Here is a 22,486-nt window from a genome sequence, read left to right on the forward strand (position 1 = left end):
TGAGTTGATAGGACTTCTGCTTCAGGAAGAGCAGACCAGGAAAAATTTGGCTTCACGTGCAGGTGAACAAGCCATGCTCTCAAAATTTAAATCAAAAACAAAGGGACAGGCAAAGACAACAGCAAATCAGCCTTCCAGTGGGTCAGGACAGCCTTCACAAAAGGCTAAAAGTGATGCAGGTAAGCCCAAAAAGAAGGGTTTTTGTCACTACTGCAAAAAGCCAGGTCATCACATAGCAGAATGCAGGAAAAGGATTGCAAAAGAAAAGAAAAACAGCTCAGGAATGGCTGTTTCAGATTCAGCCCCTTGTGCATCTGACAGTGGGGATGCTGCAGCCAACTTTGTTGGTCAAGATTATGCCTTTTTATCTTGCATTTCTGATTCTAGGTTGGCTGTTCCAGATGCTCGGGATAGTACAGCCTCTTGCAGTGATGATACATATGCATTTTTGACTTGCAGCTTTGACTCTTCTACAGATGCATCTGCTTTCAGTGTTAATGAAACACTGAACACATGGTATTTTGACAGCGGTGCATCCAAGCACATCACTTCGAGGAAGTGTCTTTTTACTTCCTTGCATCCACCTCCTGTTGGTAAGAAAGTCACTTGTGCCAACAACTCCTCATATTCAGTACGTGGCACAGGAGAAGTTGAGCTCACTGCAATTGATGGCTCAATTTTCAGACTTTCTGATGTCTTATATGTGCCTGGCATAACCAAAAATCTCCTTTCAGTGTCCACTCTTAACAGAGGGGGATTTCAGGTCATCTTTGAGGATGACAAATGTGCTGTCCGAGATAGGGAAGCTAACTATGCCTTAATGTTATCTGATACTCTGCTGCGTGGGCTTTTTCAGCTTGATATTTTTGAGAAAAGAGCAGCTCATGCTTTGGCAATTTCTACCCCTACAGTTGCCATGCAAAATGCAGAATTATGGCATGCCAGATATGGCCACATGCATTACAACAGCTTAATGACACTTCAGAAATTTTCAATGGTTGATGCATTGCCACCTCTTGAGATACCTCCTCCACATGCCTGTGAAGGGTGCATTTTAGGTAAAATGCATAGATTTCCCTTCAAGAAGGATGGTTCAGTTAAAGCTGTTCGCAAATTGCAGCTTATACACAGTGATGTCTGTGGTCCCATGAGGACTCCGTCATTGGGTGGTCATCTCTACTTTGTCACATTTATTGATGACTACTCCAATTTTACTTGGGTTTATGGGCTGAAAAAGAAATCTGAAGTGTTCACAGTGTTTAAACACTTTTCAGCCATGGTTGAAAATGAAACCGGGCTCAAGATACAGACATTACGCACGGATAGAGGTGGGAAATACCTATCTGCAGAATTTGATGCTTTCCTCAAACAAAAGGGTATTGTGCATCAGCTCACAGTCAGGCTGACCCCTCAGCAAAATGGCAAAGCTGAGAGGAAAAATAGAACCCTCATGGAGATGGACAGATGTATGCTGAAAAGCAAACACATGCCTCATAAATTCTGGTTAGAGGGTTTGATGTGTGCCAATTACATTTTGAACAGGGCTCCCACTAAGGCTTTAAAAACAAAAACTCCTTTTGAGGTCTGGAATGACAGGAAGCCTTCAGTGGATCACTTCCGAGTCTTTGGATGCCTTGCCTATGCACATGTGCCAGTTGAATTTAGGCACAAATTGTCAGATAAAGCCATCAAATGCATATTTGTTGGATACAGTGCAGAAAGCAAGGGGTATCGTCTCTACAATCCTGCTACACGCAAAATCATTGTAAGTAGAGATGTGATATTTTCTGAAAATTCAGCTCACACTCAGGCTGATTTTCAAATGCCTTCATCTTCAGAAGATGTCTTTCAAGGGTTGCTACCCATTGCTTTGGGTTCCTCTGCTGATTTTTCTGATCCAAATCAGAATTTACAGCAACCTTCAAATGCTTCAGTTCCGCCACAGGATGTCATGCCTCCTCCACAGGCAGTGGAACAAGTGGTGCAGCAAGAAATTGCAGACATACATGCAGCAAAAACAGTCCCAAACTGGCTGTTATAGACTCTCCGCGAGAGTAAACTTGATGCTCCGTTACCTGGCAGGACTCGCAGTGCAGCAAGGCACATGGAAGGTGCTAATTCAGTGGAATCAGCATATGCAGGTACTCTCCTTGATGAGGAGGAGCCTGCCACATTTGAAGAAGCAAAAGGTAATGTGCATTGGATGAATGCCATGCACGATGAGTTGCAGTCCATTGCAAAAAATCAGACTTGGGATGTTGTGGACTTGCCACAGGGTAAACATGCTATTGGCACACGATGGGTATTTAAAGTCAAACGGAAGCCAGATGGCTCCATTGACAGATATAAAGCTAGGCTGGTTGCTAAAGGCTATGCTCAGAAAAAGGGCATAGATTATGAGGAGACTTTTGCTCCTACATCCCGGATGACCACCATCCGATCAGTAATTGCAATGGCTGCACATTTTGAGTGGAATGTTCATCAGTTGGACATAAAAACAGCCTTCTTAAATGGGGACTTGCTGGAAGAGGTGTATGTCAAACCACCTCCGGGTTTTGAAATTACAGCAAATGCACTTCAAGTCTGCAAGCTTAATAAAGCTTTATATGGGCTGAAACAGGCCCCTCGTGCATGGTATGCCAAGATACATGCCTTTTTGACCAGCAAGGGGCTGCACAATAGTCCTACTGAGAGCACCCTCTACATCAAGATGGATGGGGGGGAAATCTTAGTCATCCTTCTTTATGTTGATGACTTACTGCTCACAGGGTCCAATGAGGAAAAAATTGCAGATTTCAAAGTTGATTTGCAGACCAACTTTGACATGTCAGATTTGGGGCTGCTTCACTTTTATTTGGGGATCCAGTTCTCTCATGAGAGACGTGGCACTGTTATGTCTCAGTCCACGTATGTTCAGAAACTCTTGGACAGATTTAACATGCAAGAGTGTAAGCCCATCTCCACTCCTATGGAACCGGGGCTGAAACTCACAATGCATGATGTAGGAGAATCAGTTGATGCCACACTTTACAGTCAAGCTGTTGGATGCCTCATATATCTCTGCAATACTAGACCTGATATTCAGTTTGCAGTATCTCAGGTGAGCAGGTACATGCACAGCCCCAAAACTATGCATTGGCAGGCAGTTAAGCGCATCTTCCGTTATTTGCAGGGCACCAAGTCTTTTGGCTTACTATTTCCCAGGGGGGGTGACTTGCAGATGCATGCCTACAGTGATTCAGATTGGGCTGGTGATTATGACACTAGGCAGTCCACTAGTGGCAATTGTTTCTTTTTGGGAAAATCTTGCATTTCATGGCTGAGCAAGAAACAATCTACAGTGGCTACCTCATCATGTGAAGCTGAGTACAGGGCAGCTTTCACAGCAACAGTTGAATGTGTCTGGCTGAGACGTTTATTTGCTGATCTTCATCTGTCTTTGGAGGGTCCTTCTCCAATTCTCACTGATAGTCAGAGTGCCATTGCAGTGGCAAAGAATCCAGTGTTTCATGCTCGCACGAAGCACATTGAGGTTCACTATCACTACGTCAGAGAGAAATTGCATGCAGGGGAGATCAGTATGATCTTTGTGTCCACACATGACAACGTTGCAGATATTTTCACCAAAGCGCTACCACGTGAGAAGTTTGAGGCATTTCGCAGTGCCCTGAACTTATATCCGTTTGGTGATTGATCAACCTTGTACATGACATTGGCACTGCAGGGGGGTGTTAGAATTATAGATATAATTCAGCAGTGACCAATGTAATATAATAAGCTAGTTAGGGGCACTTTTCCCTCTTTTAGAGGTTTTTCCCCCTAACTGCAGTTAGTTCACTAACTATGGTTAGTGACTACTAAGGTTTTGTCACTAGGACAAAACCTTATCCTTCTCACTTTGTGTTGTACTTTTTGCATCCTATTCTATTGCAACTACGTCTTCAGCTTCCAAGCTCCCTACACTCTCTATCTCTCTTGCTCTCACTCATTCTCTCTCCTTCATAAGTCTATGGCATGATCATCTTCTCTCTCCATAGGTAATTCGAATGAGTCATCTCTTGAAATTCGATCCTCATAAACTCTAAGGAACTCATTTCTCTCCTAATTTTCTTTTGAGATATGAAGATCTTGTGAATCCCGCATATACACAAGATTACAATCTACCCCTCTTCTTACCAATCTTTTCGCTTGGGTAGGAGTAATCAATGGAATTGTATACACGTCTCGGTTCCCTACGATCCTTATGTACAAAGCAACAATGATAAGTATGATGATGAATAGCAGGGTTAAAATCATACTGCCAAGGTTTACTTAGAATCATGTCAACGTCTTGTAAAGGAGCTACTAGAAAATCCCTTCGATCTCCATATTTTTGTACACGAAAAGGGATATTCTATACTATGGATGTGTCTTCTTCATTATGTTTCGTAAAGCTCCTGAGAGTTACATGTTTTTTATAGGTTTTGGTTTAAGATGGAGTAATTTTACCAATCTATCGCTCACTAAGTCATAATTACATCCATCATCTAAGAGAACCACTATATTCTTTGTCCATTCACGAATCCGTACACCTTAAAAAGATCATGAGGCCCAAAGGTATTGGTTGAATGGATAGCATTCACTATTGGCTCGATAGTCACGGTAGATTTCGAGGGTGACAAGGTAGAAGCCTCACCCTCCTGCTTGGCTTTCCCTTTTATTGAATTCATCTTGGCGATTTTAGCCAAGAGAACGGGACACTTGTGCCATACGTGCCTTGGCTTATGTTTCTTACACCCGAAACATTTTCCTTAATCAACTTCTTCTTCTCTTTGTCCGTTATAGAAGGAAAAGGTACCCATCTAGGATGTGATTGGCTGTTCATTCCTTACAAGAGCTTTACCCTTCCCTTTATTATTCTTCAACTGGTTTGGTTTCCTAAAAGTGGGTATGTTGTTGGTCTTAGATGTTGACCCACTCTCCTTATTGAAGGGTTTATGAGGATTTGATTTCCTCTCGGCTATTTCAGCCAGCTTAGTGAGGTCCTTAAGCATGGTCGGGGTAAACATTTCTACCTCGTATCTTACTTTTGGGCTTAAGGTTGCTAAATACTTCTTTCTCCTATCTTCCTCACTCTTTTCGGGCAACTCTAGAGAGAGTTTCCAAAACTTGGCTGTAAAATCTGCATTACTCTCATTATTGAACTGCCTAAACCTCTCCCAATGAAAAGTTAGGTTCTCTTCATGCCTCGGTGGCATGAAAGTGGTTTTCAATTGCTCCACAAACTTAGCCCATTTATGAATAGGCTCTTTTCCTGTTTGTTACAAAGACCACCACATTAGAGCATCCTTTTGCATATACAATGTGGCAAGAGCAAGTTTCTCTTGCTCGGTTTTGTCTTGATGGGCAAAGTATAGCTCAAAATGGCAAATCCAATTGAGGATTATGTCAGCCTCCCTTGCTCCATCATATTTGGGGAATTTGATTCTCTCTCGCGGTTGGAATTTGGATCTCTTAGAAGGGATACTTAACTCTTCATCCCCAAAGTTGAAAGTCCTCTTACTCCCTAATCTTGTCATAATCGACTGTTCAATCATATTGATCAACAAGAGTCTCCTCTCTTCCTCTTGCACTTGGATTATAATCCATGTGTGCTAGGTTTTGAGTTGAAGGCTTAAACTCATCACCTTGTTCTTGGCTGGTCTCATTTCTTCTTTCATTAAGAAAGGAGAACTCCCTATTAAGAGGTTCTTGAAGGAGAGACAGCTGTAAATCTATTTGTGGGTTATCATACTCAAGAAAATTTCCAAGAAAGCCCTTGTCTCGAACCCTCAAGAATGCAGGGTTTGAGGGAAGGAAAACTTTGTTTGCAGTCTGAAATTGGCCGTACGTGTAGAAAACATTGTTCGCATCAAATACTTGCTATTGAAGCGTTCTGCCACACGATTCCGTTGTGTTGCACTCCCAGATTGTTGCTTCTTGCTCTTGCGCGTCGTCCGATGCTTGGTTTGGAGTGTTGGCCCCTCGCTTCATGTGTTCTTTCCGCCGTGCACGAGTGCTTCCGTGATCACGTCTGCCACAATTTGAAGTGCTGCTCACTTCTTCCCGTTTCGCAACAGTCTCTGTCCACCCTTGCATTGCTCCCTCGCTCCTCTTCTCGTCCCGATCATGGACTATCAGCGCTCTGATACCAAATGTGAAGAACCTGACTTCTTGAGAATGCAAATGTGTGCAATGCATGCAGAAGTTGAATGCCAAATGGCCCTCCAATGGGGAAGATGCACCCTCGTGAGAGTACTTGTTTCTATATTGACCAGGTGCAAGGTGGGAGAGAGAAGGCAGATGAATGCAATGTGGTAGAGAGAATGCTACGTGAGATTCACAATGAAGGGCGATACCCTTTCATTAATGTCCCTTGAGATCACTCAAGTTCCATCTTCCCATTTACACCTACCCTTATCCTATAACCCATGCACCTACCATTCAATGCACTCTAATGCACCCTTCCCTTTCCTATTGCCCCTAGGACCTAGACACGCGTGTGCCATCTTTATTACTAATCATTGGCCAATGTTACATAGTTTGGTGGTACTATTTACACCGCTTGATCGATCATAAATACAAACATATAACTGCACCAGCAAATTGGTGCCTAACAATAATAAGGTTCTAATGACTATTAATTAACTCTATAATCATTTCTTTTGTCATGATAGTGGGCAGCTTCTCCAAGCCTAGTCTGCAGCACTCCAACACTCCTCTCTCCTCGTGGATGTAGGGCTGCTCCCACTGCTCCTTGCTGCTCTAGAAGATGAATGATGAGGCCAAGGGGCCTTGCTTTTCTAGGGCACAAAGCCCTCCAAAATAACCGACCAGCAGGGGGGGAAATGGCAGACCCAAACAGCCCCCCCCAACCGACTTTTAGGGCTCACAAAGATTGGGCACTCAGGCCCTTACTTCCATGTGGGGCTCAGCCCCCCTTTGGTATGCCCAACTCCAACCTGGTTGCCTGGCTCCAACCAGTCCAACCAGTCGTCCATGTGGCTTACCCTGTTGCTGCCTGCCTCGCCATCTGCAGGCCTTATAACCTGCTCATAGTCGTTGCCTACAAGAAGCCTGACTGCCTGCCTGTGTACTGGCTCTTTCCAGCCCAAAGACTAGTCCATCATCCGCTCCAAGGGTCCTGCCATGTTGCCGTACAGTTGCGCCACCCCAGCACTGTCCTGCAGCCACTAGATCGATCCTGCAGCTTCCGTACTTCCTGCATGGCAACTTCGCACACCTCAGGCCTCCCTCCCTAGCCAGTTATGGTTCTAGATGTGCTGCCCACATGACAGCCATGATGCTGTCCACGTGGCAGCTCCCTAACTCTTTGCCTTGTTGTTTGAATAGTGCCCACATGGCAGCCTTGATGCTGCCCATGTGGCACTCCCTCAAACCCTAGGTTCACCACCCCACGGAGGCGACCTCTATATTTCCAACGCCCCCTCTCACCGACCTAGCTTAGCCCAACACCAACACGTCAATGAAGATGCTCCAGTAGCTCCCGTGTCGTAGGCCTCTGGAACATTTTGGCATCGTCATAGACTTCTCTTGGCTTTTCAACCCGTGGCTCTTGCTCTGCCAGGTCCAGTTCCGCTTTCGCACACTAGTGTGGTACGTAGGTCCATACTTGGCAAAACTTGATAGCACCACCACTTTCAGTCGCAAACCCGCCTCTGAGCTCGAGCTCTCTAGGCACTAGTATATTTTAGCCGTCCCCCTCATGATAGGTGAACAACCTGAAGTCCTCTAGGCACCAAGCTCTCCGGGTTGTTTCAACCCGTCCTCGTTTGGCTAGATCTGCAACCAACATCATACCCGAGACATCATATCCCAGGCAAAATCCAGTTTACCTGGACCCTCAAGCTTCAATTGTGGTTTTGTATTGTTGTTCGCCTACAAGTCACCCACCGCCTGACCCTGAGTCTTCAGGTCTTGTCGAAGAATCCCCCCTTCAGTAACACCAACCAGGCACCTAAATGATTCCAGGCACTTGTCATCGTCCATCACCTTCAAAAAGGATCCCGACTCCTCTTTTGACCAAAACTTGTTGTATGACATTCTGACAGTCACACCAATGTCCACATATCTGATCTCTATAGCCCACAGAGTGGCCACCAAGAAAAGTTCTCCTACTGCCACCTGAGCTGACTCCTCTTCTCCGAGTTGGCACCCTTCTTCTTCTGATCAACCTTCTTCTTTTTGCAATCTTTCACAAAAAGTCCTGGCTCATCGCAATAGAAGCACTTCCTCTCTTTCTTTCTCTTTTTCTTGTTGTCTTCATTTGAAGAGTCCGCTCCGTCATCAGATTTGGGCTTGCCTTTACTAGGCTTACCCTTGACCTTGCCTCTTGAGCTATTAGGGCCTTGTCATCCTTATCCGTACATACTTCTTTTCTCGAGCTTCATGTTGCAACAGTAATGGAACCATCTCCTCAAAAGTCGTCGGCGCCGCCATATGCCTTGCAGTCGTCGTAGTCACAAAACTGCTATAGATCCGAGGGAGCATTCCTAGCAATAGCCTTGCCACCCTAATCGAGCTCGTCCTTTGACCAATAGACGCTAGTTGATCCCGCACTACCTTCATCTTGGTGATATGTTCGTGTATTGATTCCCCTTCATCCATACTCATGCTATATAGCTCTGTCTCGAGGTCCAAGATTTTCGCGTCATTGTCGAGCTCATACATATCCCTCATGGTTGTCCAAGCCTTGAAAGAAGTGTCCGCCATTTGAATATGCGACAGCACCATATCTTCCGTTATACCCACAATGATAGCCAAGGCTTTTGCATCCCGGATATGCCATGCTCTCACTAATATAGCATCCAATGGCGTTGTCATAGCCACTGAGGCTGATGTGGTTGGAGTAGTTACGGTGGTATGAGGTATTAGCTCCATCCCTGTGGCCCACAACTCCCTCAACACTAAGTGGCCCCGAACCTTCATTTTCCACAATGGGTAGTTGGTCCCGTCGAGCTTTCTAGTCTCACCAAAGTTTGGGATCTGGTATCTATTGGCCATGCTAATGAACTAAAATAGGACAATCCTTTAGGCGTCTACATGAGCCTGAGCCTCCTGCCGGGGTACAATCCTTCAGACACCAAAGCTACTTCCGTCAAGGCTCTGATACCATGGTAGAAAATTGAATCCCACCCGAGGGTATCCTGCAACAGAAGACTGATAGATTAGATTAGCCCATGAATTACTTGCGGAAGTGTTTCACTATGGAATCAAACTTCATCAAGTGTGTACTTCACAACCATTCATGTGTGCAGACTAGCAAATAGATTGTGCTTAGAGACAAATATAGAAGCGACAATTATATATTACTGTCCATCCACAAACTCAACAGGATACGATACCAAAAGGTTCTCCTACTATATGCCTGCCACCTCTAGATGTTTGAGCCTGCGTGCTCCACTGAGCTTATGTAGATTCTCCGTCCAAAGGATCCCTCCACCTTGCTGTCCGAGACCTCAGCCTAGGTGGGCAGCTTCTCCAAGCTTAGTCTGCAGCACTCCAAGACTCTTCTCTCCTTGTGGATGTAGGCTTAGAAGAGGCTGCTCCTGCTGCTCCTTGCTGCTTGGTGTTTGCTGCATAGTTACCAGGGAACGGGAACGTTCCAGAAATTCGGTGTCGCAACAAGAACGTTCCGGGAAGGGGGAACGAGAACGGGAATGCCACGTCATACATGACACGTCATTATATGAGCTAAACCTTTGTTAGAAAATGAAAGAAACTAACATTTAACAGCTTTCAACTTTCTATATAAGCTCTAAAATACCCATTTGAAACTTTCAAAGAGGGAAAAAAAAACAAAGTTTTTTTTGGGTGACGTTTCGGGGCCGTTCTGGTTCCCACTTGCTTCTTGGAATGGTGTTCTGGATGTCAGAACGCCGTTCCCTAGTAACTATGGCTTACTGGTCCAAAAGATGAATAATGAGGCCAAGGTGCCTCGCTTTTATAGGGCACAAAGTCCTCCAAACTAACTGTCCAGTGGTGGGAAATGGCCGACCCAAATACCCCCCCCCCCCCCCCCCCCCAAAACCGACTTTTAGAGCTCACAAAAACTGGGCACTCATGCCCTTACTTCCATGTGGGGCTCATCCCTGCCAACCCCGATCTGGTTGGCTGGCTCCAACCAGTCCAACCAGTCGTCCACGTGGCTGACATTGCCTGCCTTGTTGGAGGGCCCATAACCTGCTCAGAGTCCTCTCCTACAGGCCGCCTGCCTGCCTGCCTGTGTGCTGGCTTTGTCCAACCCAAAGACTGGTCTATCATGTGCTCCAGGGGTCTTGCCATGTAGCCGTACAGTTGTGCCACCTCAGCACTGTCCTGCCATTAGATCTGTCCTGCAGCTTCGGCACTACCTGCGTGGCAACTACGTACACCTTAGGCCTCCCCTCCCAGCCAGGCATGGTTCCAGATGTGCTGCCCACTTGACAGCTGTGATCCTGTCCATGTGGCAGCCCCTTAACTCTTTGCCTTGTTTGAATAGGAGGCAGGATGCTGTGCATGTGGCACTCCCTCTAACCCTAGGTTCACCCACCCAATTTTCTCCTCATATAGGGTCTTACAGACAGGGAGGTGACCTCTATATTTCCAACAATAGAGCTGGTAGCACGAGTGATAGCGTAGGCAAGGCTTCATGGCACACATCCTGGCTACCTGTTACAGGGAAAGCGAGTGACTTGCAATTAAATAGGGATCTTTTTTTGGGTTGGAAAGGTAGCTTTTAAGAAGGAAAGCACAGAATATTGGGGAATCCAATTCCCTTCGGGGTGTCAATATTGTACTCCAGTGGCCAGATTTCTAAAGCATCCACATGAATATCGAAACTCACATTTTAATTTGGTTGAAACATTGTTACTTGTTGCAATGTCCGTCAATATCCTAAATGCATTTTCTTTTCTTTCATTCCATTTGAATTTTGTCGTGTAGTAGGATTCACCAGAACGCATGAAACATAGTATGGATCTAGCGTTGAGAAAACCTTGTGAAGATACTTCTCTTTGGTGCTATGGATTGCGAAGTGGTCTAGGAGAAATTTTAAGAGTTCACTTGTGTACTCTTGAAACTACAAATATTTGATAGTTCCTTGTGCATTTCGTTGCTGGATCTTGTTGGCTTATGCTCCCCATTTGGGTATGGAGGTTCACCTCCTTATCTTTTTCAATTAGGGAAATGTGATTGCAGCCATTGTATTTACCATGAATGAATTGATTTTATCTTGCCACCTTGTTGAGTTATTTCATTAGTGAATGGTAGTGGTAATGGATTTCTAATGGCTTGGGCGTTTTTCCTAGAGTCTACATACATGCTTAATTTGCTACTTTTCTTCAATGCACTCACAATAGAAAACAAACTACCATTCCTATGTACGGCGTAAATTAATCATGCTTGAAACACTTGATGTATTTTTGTTTCATCAGAATCTTTTATCTTTCTGTGTCATTGGTTTCTTGTTTGGATCAGTGGGATTCGGTATTGGCAAATTTATGGGGGCTTGTTGGAAAGGTCACCTCTCCATCTGTAAGCCCCCAAATGAGGAGAGCGTGGGGGAGGGAGAACATGCCTAGAAGAGAGAGAGAGAGAGAGAGAGAGAGAGAGAGAGAGAGGGGGCTGCCACATGGTGCAGCACCTCACAAGAGATGAAGGCTGCAACAGATGGCGCCAGAGACAGTGCAAAAGGCGGGGCCTCCAAGGGATGAGACGGGGGGCAGAGCTGGAGCAGCAGGTAAGAACAGGTCTTTGGGCAGGTGAAGGGCCTGCAGGAGGGCCTGGCAGCAGCACATCAGAGCAGCACATTAGATGGCAAGGGAAGGGAGGGGCTGCAGTGGGCAGCACCCTGCCCTTACATATGGCTAAGGAGCTGGCTGGTCGGCCATATGGCCCAGCACACAGCCCCGAAAGAGGGGGGCGTGGATGGGGCCAGCCAGTCGGCTGGCGCACACAACAAAGGGGTGGCTGGGCCCCAGCCCATGACAGGGCATTTCACCATCCAGCAGTCCAGCAAATTGGGGAGCAGCAGGAGCAGCTACTCACACACCCTCAGGCACACTTTCAGGAGGCAGAGAAGACTAGTGAGTGGCTGCAGAGTGAGCCTTACTAGGGCTGGGCAGCAAGAAGCTGAGGTCGAAGGACGGAGAGTCTACATACGCTCAAGGTGGAGCACGCGGGCTCAAGTTCTAGAGATATCCGGCAGATAGTAGAAAAACATGGTGGTAATATCAAAGGACCACGCTCTGGTGGGACTTTGGATCTCGCTTTTGTATTGTGTTCATAGTTTTGGTCGGAAATATATTCTTTTGGTAGCTTCTCTATCTGGCTGGATCGTTGTCTATTTATGAGTCTGCACATCTATTTGAAGCACATAAGTTAAGAAGTTTGTGATTCCACTCACCACACACATTGTGTAAGCTCCTGGGCTATTCTATCAGTCTTCCCTTGTGCGTACCCTCTATTGGTTGATTTCTAACAGGTCCACCCTTGAGGTATATGGTATTCCAAAGTGAATAAATTGCTGAATTCCAAGAACACCTCCTATGCTTCATATGTCTTTTGGCTTGGTTGATCCTTTGTGTTGATTCTTCACAGATTCTTATGTCACCATCATTCCTTTCTCATAAATTCTTTGGGAAACTTCATTTTGCTTGTCCTTATACTTTTCACATCTTTGCTCCTATGGTCTTGGCGAATTGTCCGCCTCATTTATCGCCAAGGCATTCTCAACTTCTTTTCTTTTGGTTATTTTGTATGGAGTTGTGGATACCTTTACTTTTTTCTTTTCAGTTGTTATGATGGGCATTTCTTCATTCCAATCATTTAGTTTTTTAGATATTCTTCTTTCATAAGTATTCATTTTTCATGAATTCTTTGGGAAAGGGGGAAATTTTGTTGTATACTTTCCTCATCTTTGCTCCTATGGTCTGTTGGAAATTACCCAACAGAGGGTACGCACAACGAAAGACTGATAGTATTGCCCAGGAGCTCACACAGTGTGGTGTGGGGTGTGGAATCACAAACTTCTTAACTTATATGCATAGATGTGCAGGCCAGTAAATAGACAATGCTCAGAGACAAATATAGAAGCAACACTTTATATTTCTGTTCGTCCAGAAACTAGGACAAGATACAATACCAAAAGGTTCTTCAACTACAAGCTTGGCACTTCTAGATCTCTAAGCCCGCGTGCTACACCTCGAGCATATGTAGACTCTCTGTCTAGATCCCTTCCACCTTAGCCCGTATGCACAGTCCTTGAGGTGCCTCTGCCAGGCTGCTGTGCTGCCCACATGGCAGCCCATGTGCTGCCCATGTGGCAGCCCCTTTAGCCCTCTCCCTGTGAGATGCTGCCCATGTGGCAGCCCCTTTAGCCCTCTCCCTGTGAGATGCTGCCCATGTGGCAGCCCCCTCTCCACCATGAGTCTTTTGGGCACATGCCCTAGGTCTCCCTCCCCCATGCTCTCTTCATATGGGGGCTTACAGATGGGGAGGTGACCTTTCCAAAACCCCCTCTCACCGACACATCCAGGTCCAATGCCAACACGTCGATGACGATGCTCCAGTAACTTCCTGGCATTTCGATGTTGCAATCTTTTCCTGGCTTTTCATCTAGTGGTTCCTACTCCACCAGGCCTGGTTCCACTCCTGCACACCATCCTGGTACACAGGTCCATCTTTGGTAGCACCTCTTGGCACCACCTCCTTCAGTCACGTTCTCGCCTTCGAACTCGAGCAATCCAGTCGTCACGATCTTTCAATTGTTTCCCTCATAATGAGTGAACAACTTGGAGTCTTCCACACACCATGCTTTGAGGGTCTGTTTCAACCCGTCCTTCCATTAGCAAGGTCTACAACCAATGAATATTTCCAGATAACCTGGACCATGAACTCTCGCTGAGTTCTTAAGCAGGTACTCTTCTGGCTTTAGTACTCTTTGTCCATTACCTTCTAGCAATCTGCGTCTGAGATTTAAAGAAGCACCAATACTTCCCCTTCTGCCTTCGAAGAAGGCCAATTCCTTCCAATCTCGTATCTCCTGAGAAAAATGAAGAACAGAGTCTCTCCACAGCATGTGATAAAGGCTCAAATGCAAAATATCAAGTACATACCAGATTGTGGTATTGCCTGTGTGTTTGCTCTGAAAGCAAACCCTGTATCTCATGGAGGCACCCACCAAGAGCTTGTGTAATCCTGTACTGTCCCTTTCTGAAGTACAGCGTCCATTTGACCATGAGACCCCAGGGCCCTCCATGGAATCCACCCTCGTGTCAATGTCGATAGCCACACACTTGGAAGGTACCAAGCTCTCCGTGTTGTCTTTCACCTTTACAAAGGTATTTGACTCCTCGTCGACCCACATCTTTATGTCAGACATTCTCACTGTGATTTCTTGGTCAACATATGTGACCTCGGTAACACTCGGTGATGTCACTAGGAACAACTCTTTGATTACCACATTTGCTTTGGCCTCTCCCTCTGAATCTGAGTCGGACTCCTTTTTGTTTTTCCAATCCGCCTTTTTCTTTTTGCGGTCCTTTGCAAAATGTCTTGGCGTATCACAGTAGAAGCAATTCTTCTGCTTCCTCTTTAAAGTCTCTTCGTCGTCAGAGTCATCTTTCTTGGACTTGCCACCGTTAGGCTTGCCCTTTCCTTTACCAACGTAATCCTTCGCCAGCATCGCCTTGTCGTCTTTGTCGTCGTTGTAGAGCTTCTCCCGAGCTTAGTAATGGACCAAACTCCTCAAACGTCAAAGGTTTGGTCCTCTGTCCTGCCGTCACGGTCGTAACAAAGTTCTTGAAACTCCGAGGTAGTCTCCTCAGTACCATCAAGGCCAAATGGCATGAGTCTGTCTTGTGACCCACTGTTGCCAGCTGATCCCTCACCACCTTGACCTTCGTCAAGTGGCTATGTACCGTATCTCCTTCTTCCATATCAAGATTGTAGAGTTGATGCTGAAGAAGCAAAATCCGAGAGGTGTTGTCCGTCTCGTATAGATCCTTTAGAGTGACCCACACCTCTACTGACGTCTCGGCCATCTGGATATGTGGAAGAACAGAGTCCGCCGTAGTCCCTATCAGTAATGCCAGGGCATGGGCATCTCTGTCTTCCCAAGCTTCGAGCTCCTCTTTGTCTATTGCCATGACTATCTTCCCTTGCATGTCCACCATGTCCTCCGGCTTCGTCTCCACTCCCGTTGTCAGCTTCCATAACTTTCGAGCCACTAAATGGCTCCGGATTTTTACCTTCTAGATCGGGTAGTTAGTCTCGTCTAGTTTCCCAGACTCTCTGAAGTTAGGGGTAGTGAATGAGAAAACTGGGGGGAGGAGGAAGGGAGAGCAGGAGTTGAAGAGGCTGTAGAGGTTGACATCTTTGTTATATGACACATCAAAGTCAACCAAACTCAATTTTTAGTAGACCAGAACTCTGAACGCACTTGATTGAACCTGAGTCACCCTCCTTCTCGCAAGGGCACAATCCTCCAGTCGTGGAAGTCGATTCCCAAGAACGTTTGAATCAGGGTCGTCCTTCAGCAAGGTCCTTGCCTTCAGGCTCCCACACCTGTGAGCCTCGTACTTGGGCTCTAATGCTATGTTGGAAATTACCCAACAGAGGGTATGCACAGTGGAAGACTGATAGTATTGCCCAGGAGCTCACACAGTGTGGTGTGGGGTGTGGAATCACAAACTTCTTAACTTATGTGTATAGATGTGCAAGCCAGTAAATAGACAATGCTCAAAGACAAATATAGAAGCAACACTTTATACTTCCGTCCGTCGAGAAACTAGGATAAGATACAATACCAAAAGGTTCTTCAACTACAAGCCTGGCACTTCTAGATCTCTGAGGCCGCGTGCTCCACCTCGAGCATATGTAGACTCTCTGTCTAGATCCCTTCCACCTTGCTGTCCGGAAGCTAGCCTAGGTGGGCAGCCACTCTAGCTCAGTCTGCAGCTTCTCCTAGGTCACCTTGTCCTAGGTCTCCCTCCCCCATGCTCTCCTAATATGGGGGCTTATAGATGGGGAGGTGACCTTTCCAACGTGGTCTTGGCAAATTGTCCACCTCATTTTTCACCAAGGCATTCTCAACTTCTTTTCTTTTGGTTATTTTGTATGGAGTTGTGGATACCTTTACTTTTTTCTTTTTCCATTGTCATAATGGGCATTTCTTCATTCCAATCATATAGTTCTTTAGATATTCTTCTTTCACTAGTAGTCATTTTTCATAAATTCTTTGGGAAATTTTGTTTGTCTTGTCCTTATGTTTTTCTCATCTTTGCTCCTACAGTTAGAGGAGCAATTGCTCTTATTGGAATGGTACTTGTGATGATTTTTCCGTCCTCATATATCGCGAACACATTCTCAACTTCATTTCTTTTTGTTATTGATACAACTATACTTGTTTCTTTTCCCATTGTCATGATGTGCATCTCTTCATTCCAATCATATAGTACTTTAACGCATACATGAGAGGGAGGGGTGGGTTTTGCAATTCCCAATTCTTTATGTTATCGAGATGTCATGCATCTTTGTATCCCTATCAAGACTTGCATTGCATATCCAGCTTCCTTTAAGTTTAACTCTTCCACAAAGAAGACATCGGAGAAGCCTCCCCATGGCGTCATCAAGTACGCATGCTCTCTCTTTTCCTTGATTCTCTGCTTCACTGCTTCCTAAACTTGGGTGGCCTCTTCTAGCACTGGTCCCTCTCCCTTTAGGGTGCCCTCTACAATAAATAATACTGCTGCATTGGTAGCACTACCATTTGCGGCAGTTGACATTGGAGACAAAAGCCATAGCTCAAATGTGTTGCCTTTCAATAGAGCAGTCATTGGAACATAGATGCTTCCTCATCCTTGGGAGAGGGATAACTATGGAGGTAAGATGTGTCTAAACCGAAGAATTGGCGACCAGTGTAAGTAGGTGCGTGATTGGAAGAGGAAGAGGCAAGCCTATCCAATTCAAGAGCTCGGGTTTGAACACATGAGCAACGATTTTACATAGAGGAATAACTATGGAGGTAAGACCGCCATCCATCAGGTGCTTGGTCTACCGGAGAAGCTTGATCAATGGATGATCACAAGAAAGGACATTTTTTTTCTCTTGGTGATTGAAGCGTGGCATTCTGTTGGAGCGGAGAATTTGTGTCATGGTGATTGTAGCAAAGGGGTAGTTTAGTGGCTTTGTAATTAGCTTTAGTACATTTTTTCTTCACAGTGATTGAAGCCTAGCATTCTGTTGAAGCGGAGAATTGTGTCATGGTCATTTGTAACAAAAGGTAGTTTAATGGCTTTTCAATTGGCTTTGTTATTAGCTCTTTGTAGTTTAGGTTGCTAGGAAGATTCCACATGTAGTTTTTGGGGAAATTATCCCACATGCAGAGTTGTAAAACAACCTGCCCCAATTTCTATAAAAGGCTTGGCTCATCATATAGTCTTCACAAGAAGTTATAGTTCCAATGAAGAGAATGTGGACTACTTTTTAATTAGCCTTCTCCCTTAGTGCTAGCCGTAGTCATGTCTGAGTCTGCCTTTCCAGCTTTGGATGTCCACAAAAACTCAGTACGAAGACCTTTGTATAAATGGATGCTCAAGTATGTGTGGGTGTGTGGATTTCTATGTGTGAGAAAACAAATGTTTCATACTATGGTCTACAGTCACTGTTGGGTGCTGATGATATCGGTGGGGATGCCATAGTAGCTAGTCCCTGTTATGAGTGACAGGATTTATGATTTTCAACCTTATGAGTGACTTTCATGAGATTGAAATTGCACTGTGTGTTGTGTTTTTAGAGGATGAGTTTGGACATGTTCGTAGTTTCATCTATATATAGGGGATTCAGAGTGATGGGGCAAGGAGGCTTTCGGGCAAATCATGCTACACTAATACCCCTTTATACTGAGAGCTTTCATTGAGGAGGCTCGAGCAAAGAAGTAGAGAGTTTATTGTTGCTTGGTGGTTTTGTGCAAAGCCTTTGACACTGTACCATGAGCCCAACTATTTAGATGACTACTTGATCTAGGGTACGCTTAGAACATCATTTGGGCAATTTGGACACCATATGAGCAGGTATGACCTGGTCCACCTCTTGACAAGCAAGTGGAATGGATAAAGCCTTAAGGCTATACTGAAAAGGTGACAGTCTGTCCATCTGTAAGGTTGCAAACCATCTGCGCGTCTAGCTCCTCTGATCCCCCTTTGCCTCCAATGCCATAGATGATACCAGGCTAGCCATGGCAATCTATGTTGTCCGCATGTGTGGTATCAAAATCCTTGACCCTATGTAGATAAGTAACCACCTAGAAGACTGCATTAAGCTGTAGAGGGATAGCCCTAAACTTTGCTAGTATGATGTGATGTAATGTGGGACCGATGACTTGTTGCAGATCATCCGAGCAGGACCAATCTGTCTCCAATAAGGTTGTCCCCCGGGGCCACATCTATAGGCATAAAGAGGATAAGCAATGCTGTGAAAAAACAGAAAGTTGCAACTCCGGGGCCACATCTATAAGCATAAAGAGGATAAGTAATGCTGTGGAAAAACAGAAAGTTATTGCACAACCCAGATCAAGAATGGAGTTCAAAAATGCCCTTATCTATGAAAGGGATTTAGAGGAGGTAATGACAAAGGGGAACATGCCATCTACACGCCACGAAATGAAAGAGTACATAACAGATATGCTGCTGCCAACAGCCCAAAAATGCTTCACTAAAAGCAAGGGTAGAAGCAAGGGAATGCAATGTAAATACTGGTATGACCAGGATTGTAAGGATGTAAATAAAGTATGGAAGATAGCACTCACAATGGAAAAGGAGAGCAAAGCTCGAATGTACAAGCAAGTGGTAAGGAACCAAAAATGATTATTTATCAAGAGTAAGCAGCTTGAAAGTGCTGAAACAAAATCTTTAAATTTTTTTTCAACAATTACATGGCAAAAAACCCGAAGAAAGGAACACATGTTGGAAGGACATATACAGTTTGTCAAAAGCTTATACGAAAGGGACGGGGAAGAGAAGAAGATAGTCACAAATACACCATTAAAGCAACAGATGGAATCATAACAGAGGAAGACACAAAAAAAGGCTTGAAAAAACTAACTAATGGGAAGGCCCCAGATATACAAGGGCTGGTAGCCGAAATGTTGACATGGGGAGGCATAAAGACAAAGAAAATGCTTACTAAGCTTAGGAATATGGCGTTAGAAGAAGGATTCCCAGTAGATCGGCAGATTAGTAGGATTGTACCAATTCATAAGGGGGGAGATAGCAAGATGGCAAAGAATTATGGTGAGTAGCCTAATGGCACTTTTCGCTCATGGTGAGTAGCATAATGGCAAAGCTATATGGCACTATTCTTGAGCGAAAAATCAGCACATGAGCAGCAGAACAAGGGGTCAGGACACTATCCCAAGTAGGGTTTCTTCCCAAACTCTCAACAGCTGATCATTTGGTGGCCATAAGGGCTGCAACTGAAGGGGCCGAGTATAAGAAAGAGGCTGTCTAGGGTTGCTTTGTAGACTTCAGGAAAGCCTTCGATACAGTCCCATGTACGAAATTATGGGAAAAACTGGAAAAGCTCGAAGTCCCTCAAGAGCTTGTGCAACCGCTGGTAGATGGATCATGCTCTACAGGAAAAGCTGTAATGAGCAGTGACAAAGGGGTTAAGCAAGGCTGCCCCCTCTCACCAACACTTTTTGGTCTCTTTATCGGTGATTTGGAGGGATGGATGAGAATATACAGCAAGGAAGGTGTTCGGATTGTTGCTATGCTTTGATAATGCTTATCTACACAGACGATGTGGTATTCTTCGCAAAGAGCTGGATGCACTGAGAGAATTCTTCCAGCACTCAGGAATGCAGGGTCAACATAGATAAGACAAAGGTAATTGTGACCGGAACACGTAATAGACAAGTAGATATCACCTTTGAAGGGAAGCCCTTGGAAACAGTCAACACACATAAATATATGGGACTGGATTTCATCGACAACTATAAGTGGAATGCATGTGTGGAAAGAAGGATTCTGGGGGGGTTGAAAGCCTTATATAGCTTCCACAATAAATGCAGGAAGACTCATTTGTGGAATTGGGAGATGAGAAAGTCTTTGTACACCATGCTTGTATAAACAATAATACTCTATGAACGCCCAGCTTGGGCACCAGAGCTATCCAAGATGTATTGTCAATGCATGCGTGGAAAGAAGGATTCTGGGGGGTTTGAATGTCTTATATAGTGTCCAAAATAAATGCCGGAAGACTCATCTGTGGAATTGGGAGATGAGAAAGTTTCTGTACACCATGCTTGTATAGACAGTAATACTCCATGGATGCCTAGCTTAGGCACCAGGATTATCCCGGATGTATTGGGAAATGATAGAAACTCTACAAAAACATTTTCTGATAGGGGAGTTAGGGATAAAGGCACAAACACCTACTAGCTGAAACAGGAATGATACTTCTAGAAGGGGAAGCATTATGCCAATTCATGGCTTTACCTCAACAAAGTAAAGGAAGATTGGATAAGGTTTTGCCTATTTGGTGCAAACTATTCTGCATGTTTTGGCTATTCTACTTCATGAGCATGCTCTAGTTTGGGTCTGCGATTTACTTCACTAATACTTGTGTGCACAAGCGATAGAATAAGATTTGTTTATGCATCGTGTGAAGCCTTGGGACAAGTCTTCTGCTGTGGGAGTTGGCTAGGGCAAGTCGGCTCTCTTTTCTATGAAACTCACTGATGAGTAGTACTTTTAAGTTCCTGAGTAGATTTGACTGAGCAACCTCAATCAATAATTGGGTTTCTCAATCGGAGCACGCAGGTTGACAAGGTTGGAGGTGCTAACGGAGGTAGTATTTTGGAGGTGTACATCACACATGCTGCTAGATGGTAGTACAGTGAGCATACCGTTTTGTATCAGGGTTTGCCTATTTGGTGCAATCTATTCTGCATGTTTTGGCTATTCTACTTCATGAGCATGCTGTAGTTTGGGTCTGTGATTTGCTTCACCTTTACTTGTGTGCACAAGAGATGGAATGAGATTTTTTAATGCATTGTGTGAACCCTTGGGACAAGTCTTCCGTGGGAGTTGGCTACAGCAAACAGCTCTTTTTTCTAAGAAACTCATGCCTGGATACTGATGAGTAGTATTCTGAAGCTCCTGGGTAGATTTGACTGAACAACCTCAATAAATGTGACCCCCTCCCCCCCGCCCCCCCAAAACCGGCCCGCCTGAAGAAGTGCATCGAACATTTGGCGACAACTTATCTTTTAGACAATTTTCCATATACTTATGCCAGGTATAGTGCAGTCGAGTGCAACATTTGGCTATAAAATGGCTTTAAAAACTCAATTTTATCAAACTTTGATGATAATTTTCCATTTTGGAGCAACAAAAGATCATGATATTTTTGCCAGGATTCCTTGGGTATTTAACCCCCAAAAAAACTTTTGACCTCAACCCATTAACAAAGGGTTAAACATCATTATCTGTGCATGAGTGGAATTTTTTTATCATGTTGGGTCAAAGAAAGGGAGAAATTTGGAATTGGGGGGGGGGGGATCAGAGCTGAAGCTGAGAATAGTCAAATGCTGAAAAGGCACTTTCGTGAGCTAAAATATATTATAGCCTCTTTCATTGTCAAAATACTGATAATATTTCTCATGATGCATATATCTATTTGCCTGCTGTATGATTTGTACTGCTGTCTGCATCTCTTGTAACAGGTCAGAATAGGGTACTACTAGGCTGCTGTACTGCAAAAGTGGAAACTGGACTGGACATATGGTGAGATATCTTCACCCATAAAGATGGTGACAGATGATGTGACGGCAGAGGCAGTTGAGAAATTGAATGTACTACACATTTTTTGTAAAACCTTTTTTTTCAAAAACAGGTTGAAGATTAAGATCTCCTACATAATTGTGCATGAGCATGATTTATACACAATTTTTATTTTATGTGAGGTGGTACGATTAGGTACCGAAACCTCCAAAGAGTGATGAGGGCACTCGTGTTCATGTATGCACTATTGCATTTGCATGCATATACCCATTCCATAGTTCACGGCCTTTCTCTATAGAGATTCTCTTATGAAATAAACTCCACCAGCAGCAACGACAGAATTGAATCTTGTACAAGCAATTGTTTTTTGTTAGAACTTGAAATTTGGAGATGCTTCAAGAAATGGTAAAAGATTGAGCAGTGAACCATCTCCTGTATCTCCATGATGGAATGTGTTGTTATGTCAGGAGTATGCTTTATTGTCACATTTGGCCTCTTGCAAGAATGAGGAACATTTTTGCTCCTTACAAATTATCAAGTTTATGATCATGGCTAATTGTTGGGCCTAGTGTTCGTTTACACAATTATGCATTAGCATGATTAATGTGTGAAATTTACTTGCATGATAAGTTGTCAGTATTCCTATTCAACCTGAGGTCGATATTCAATCATGCACGGTGCAG

The 22,486-nt window shown here is 44.5% G+C and overlaps 1 protein-coding gene across 1 annotated transcript in view; it reads left to right on the forward strand.

The window, feature by feature from the left end:
• LOC147902321 (uncharacterized) overlaps positions 1-22,286 on the forward strand; it is a 28,533-nt gene extending 6,247 nt beyond the window's left edge. Inside the window, exon 4 of the mRNA XM_087373534.1 lies at positions 21,746-22,286. Coding sequence (XP_087229660.1) covers positions 21,746-21,766 — 21 coding nt within the window. The 3' untranslated portion in view covers positions 21,767-22,286. The remainder of the gene's footprint in view (positions 1-21,745) is intronic.
• The last annotated feature ends 200 nt before the right edge of the window (positions 22,287-22,486 follow it).

The sequence above is a fragment of the Dipteris shenzhenensis genome, chromosome 4, assembly GCF_047967505.1.
Source record: "Dipteris shenzhenensis isolate YYH24624 ecotype China chromosome 4, Dip_SZ_1.0, whole genome shotgun sequence".
Lineage (NCBI taxonomy): Eukaryota > Viridiplantae > Streptophyta > Polypodiopsida > Gleicheniales > Dipteridaceae > Dipteris > Dipteris shenzhenensis.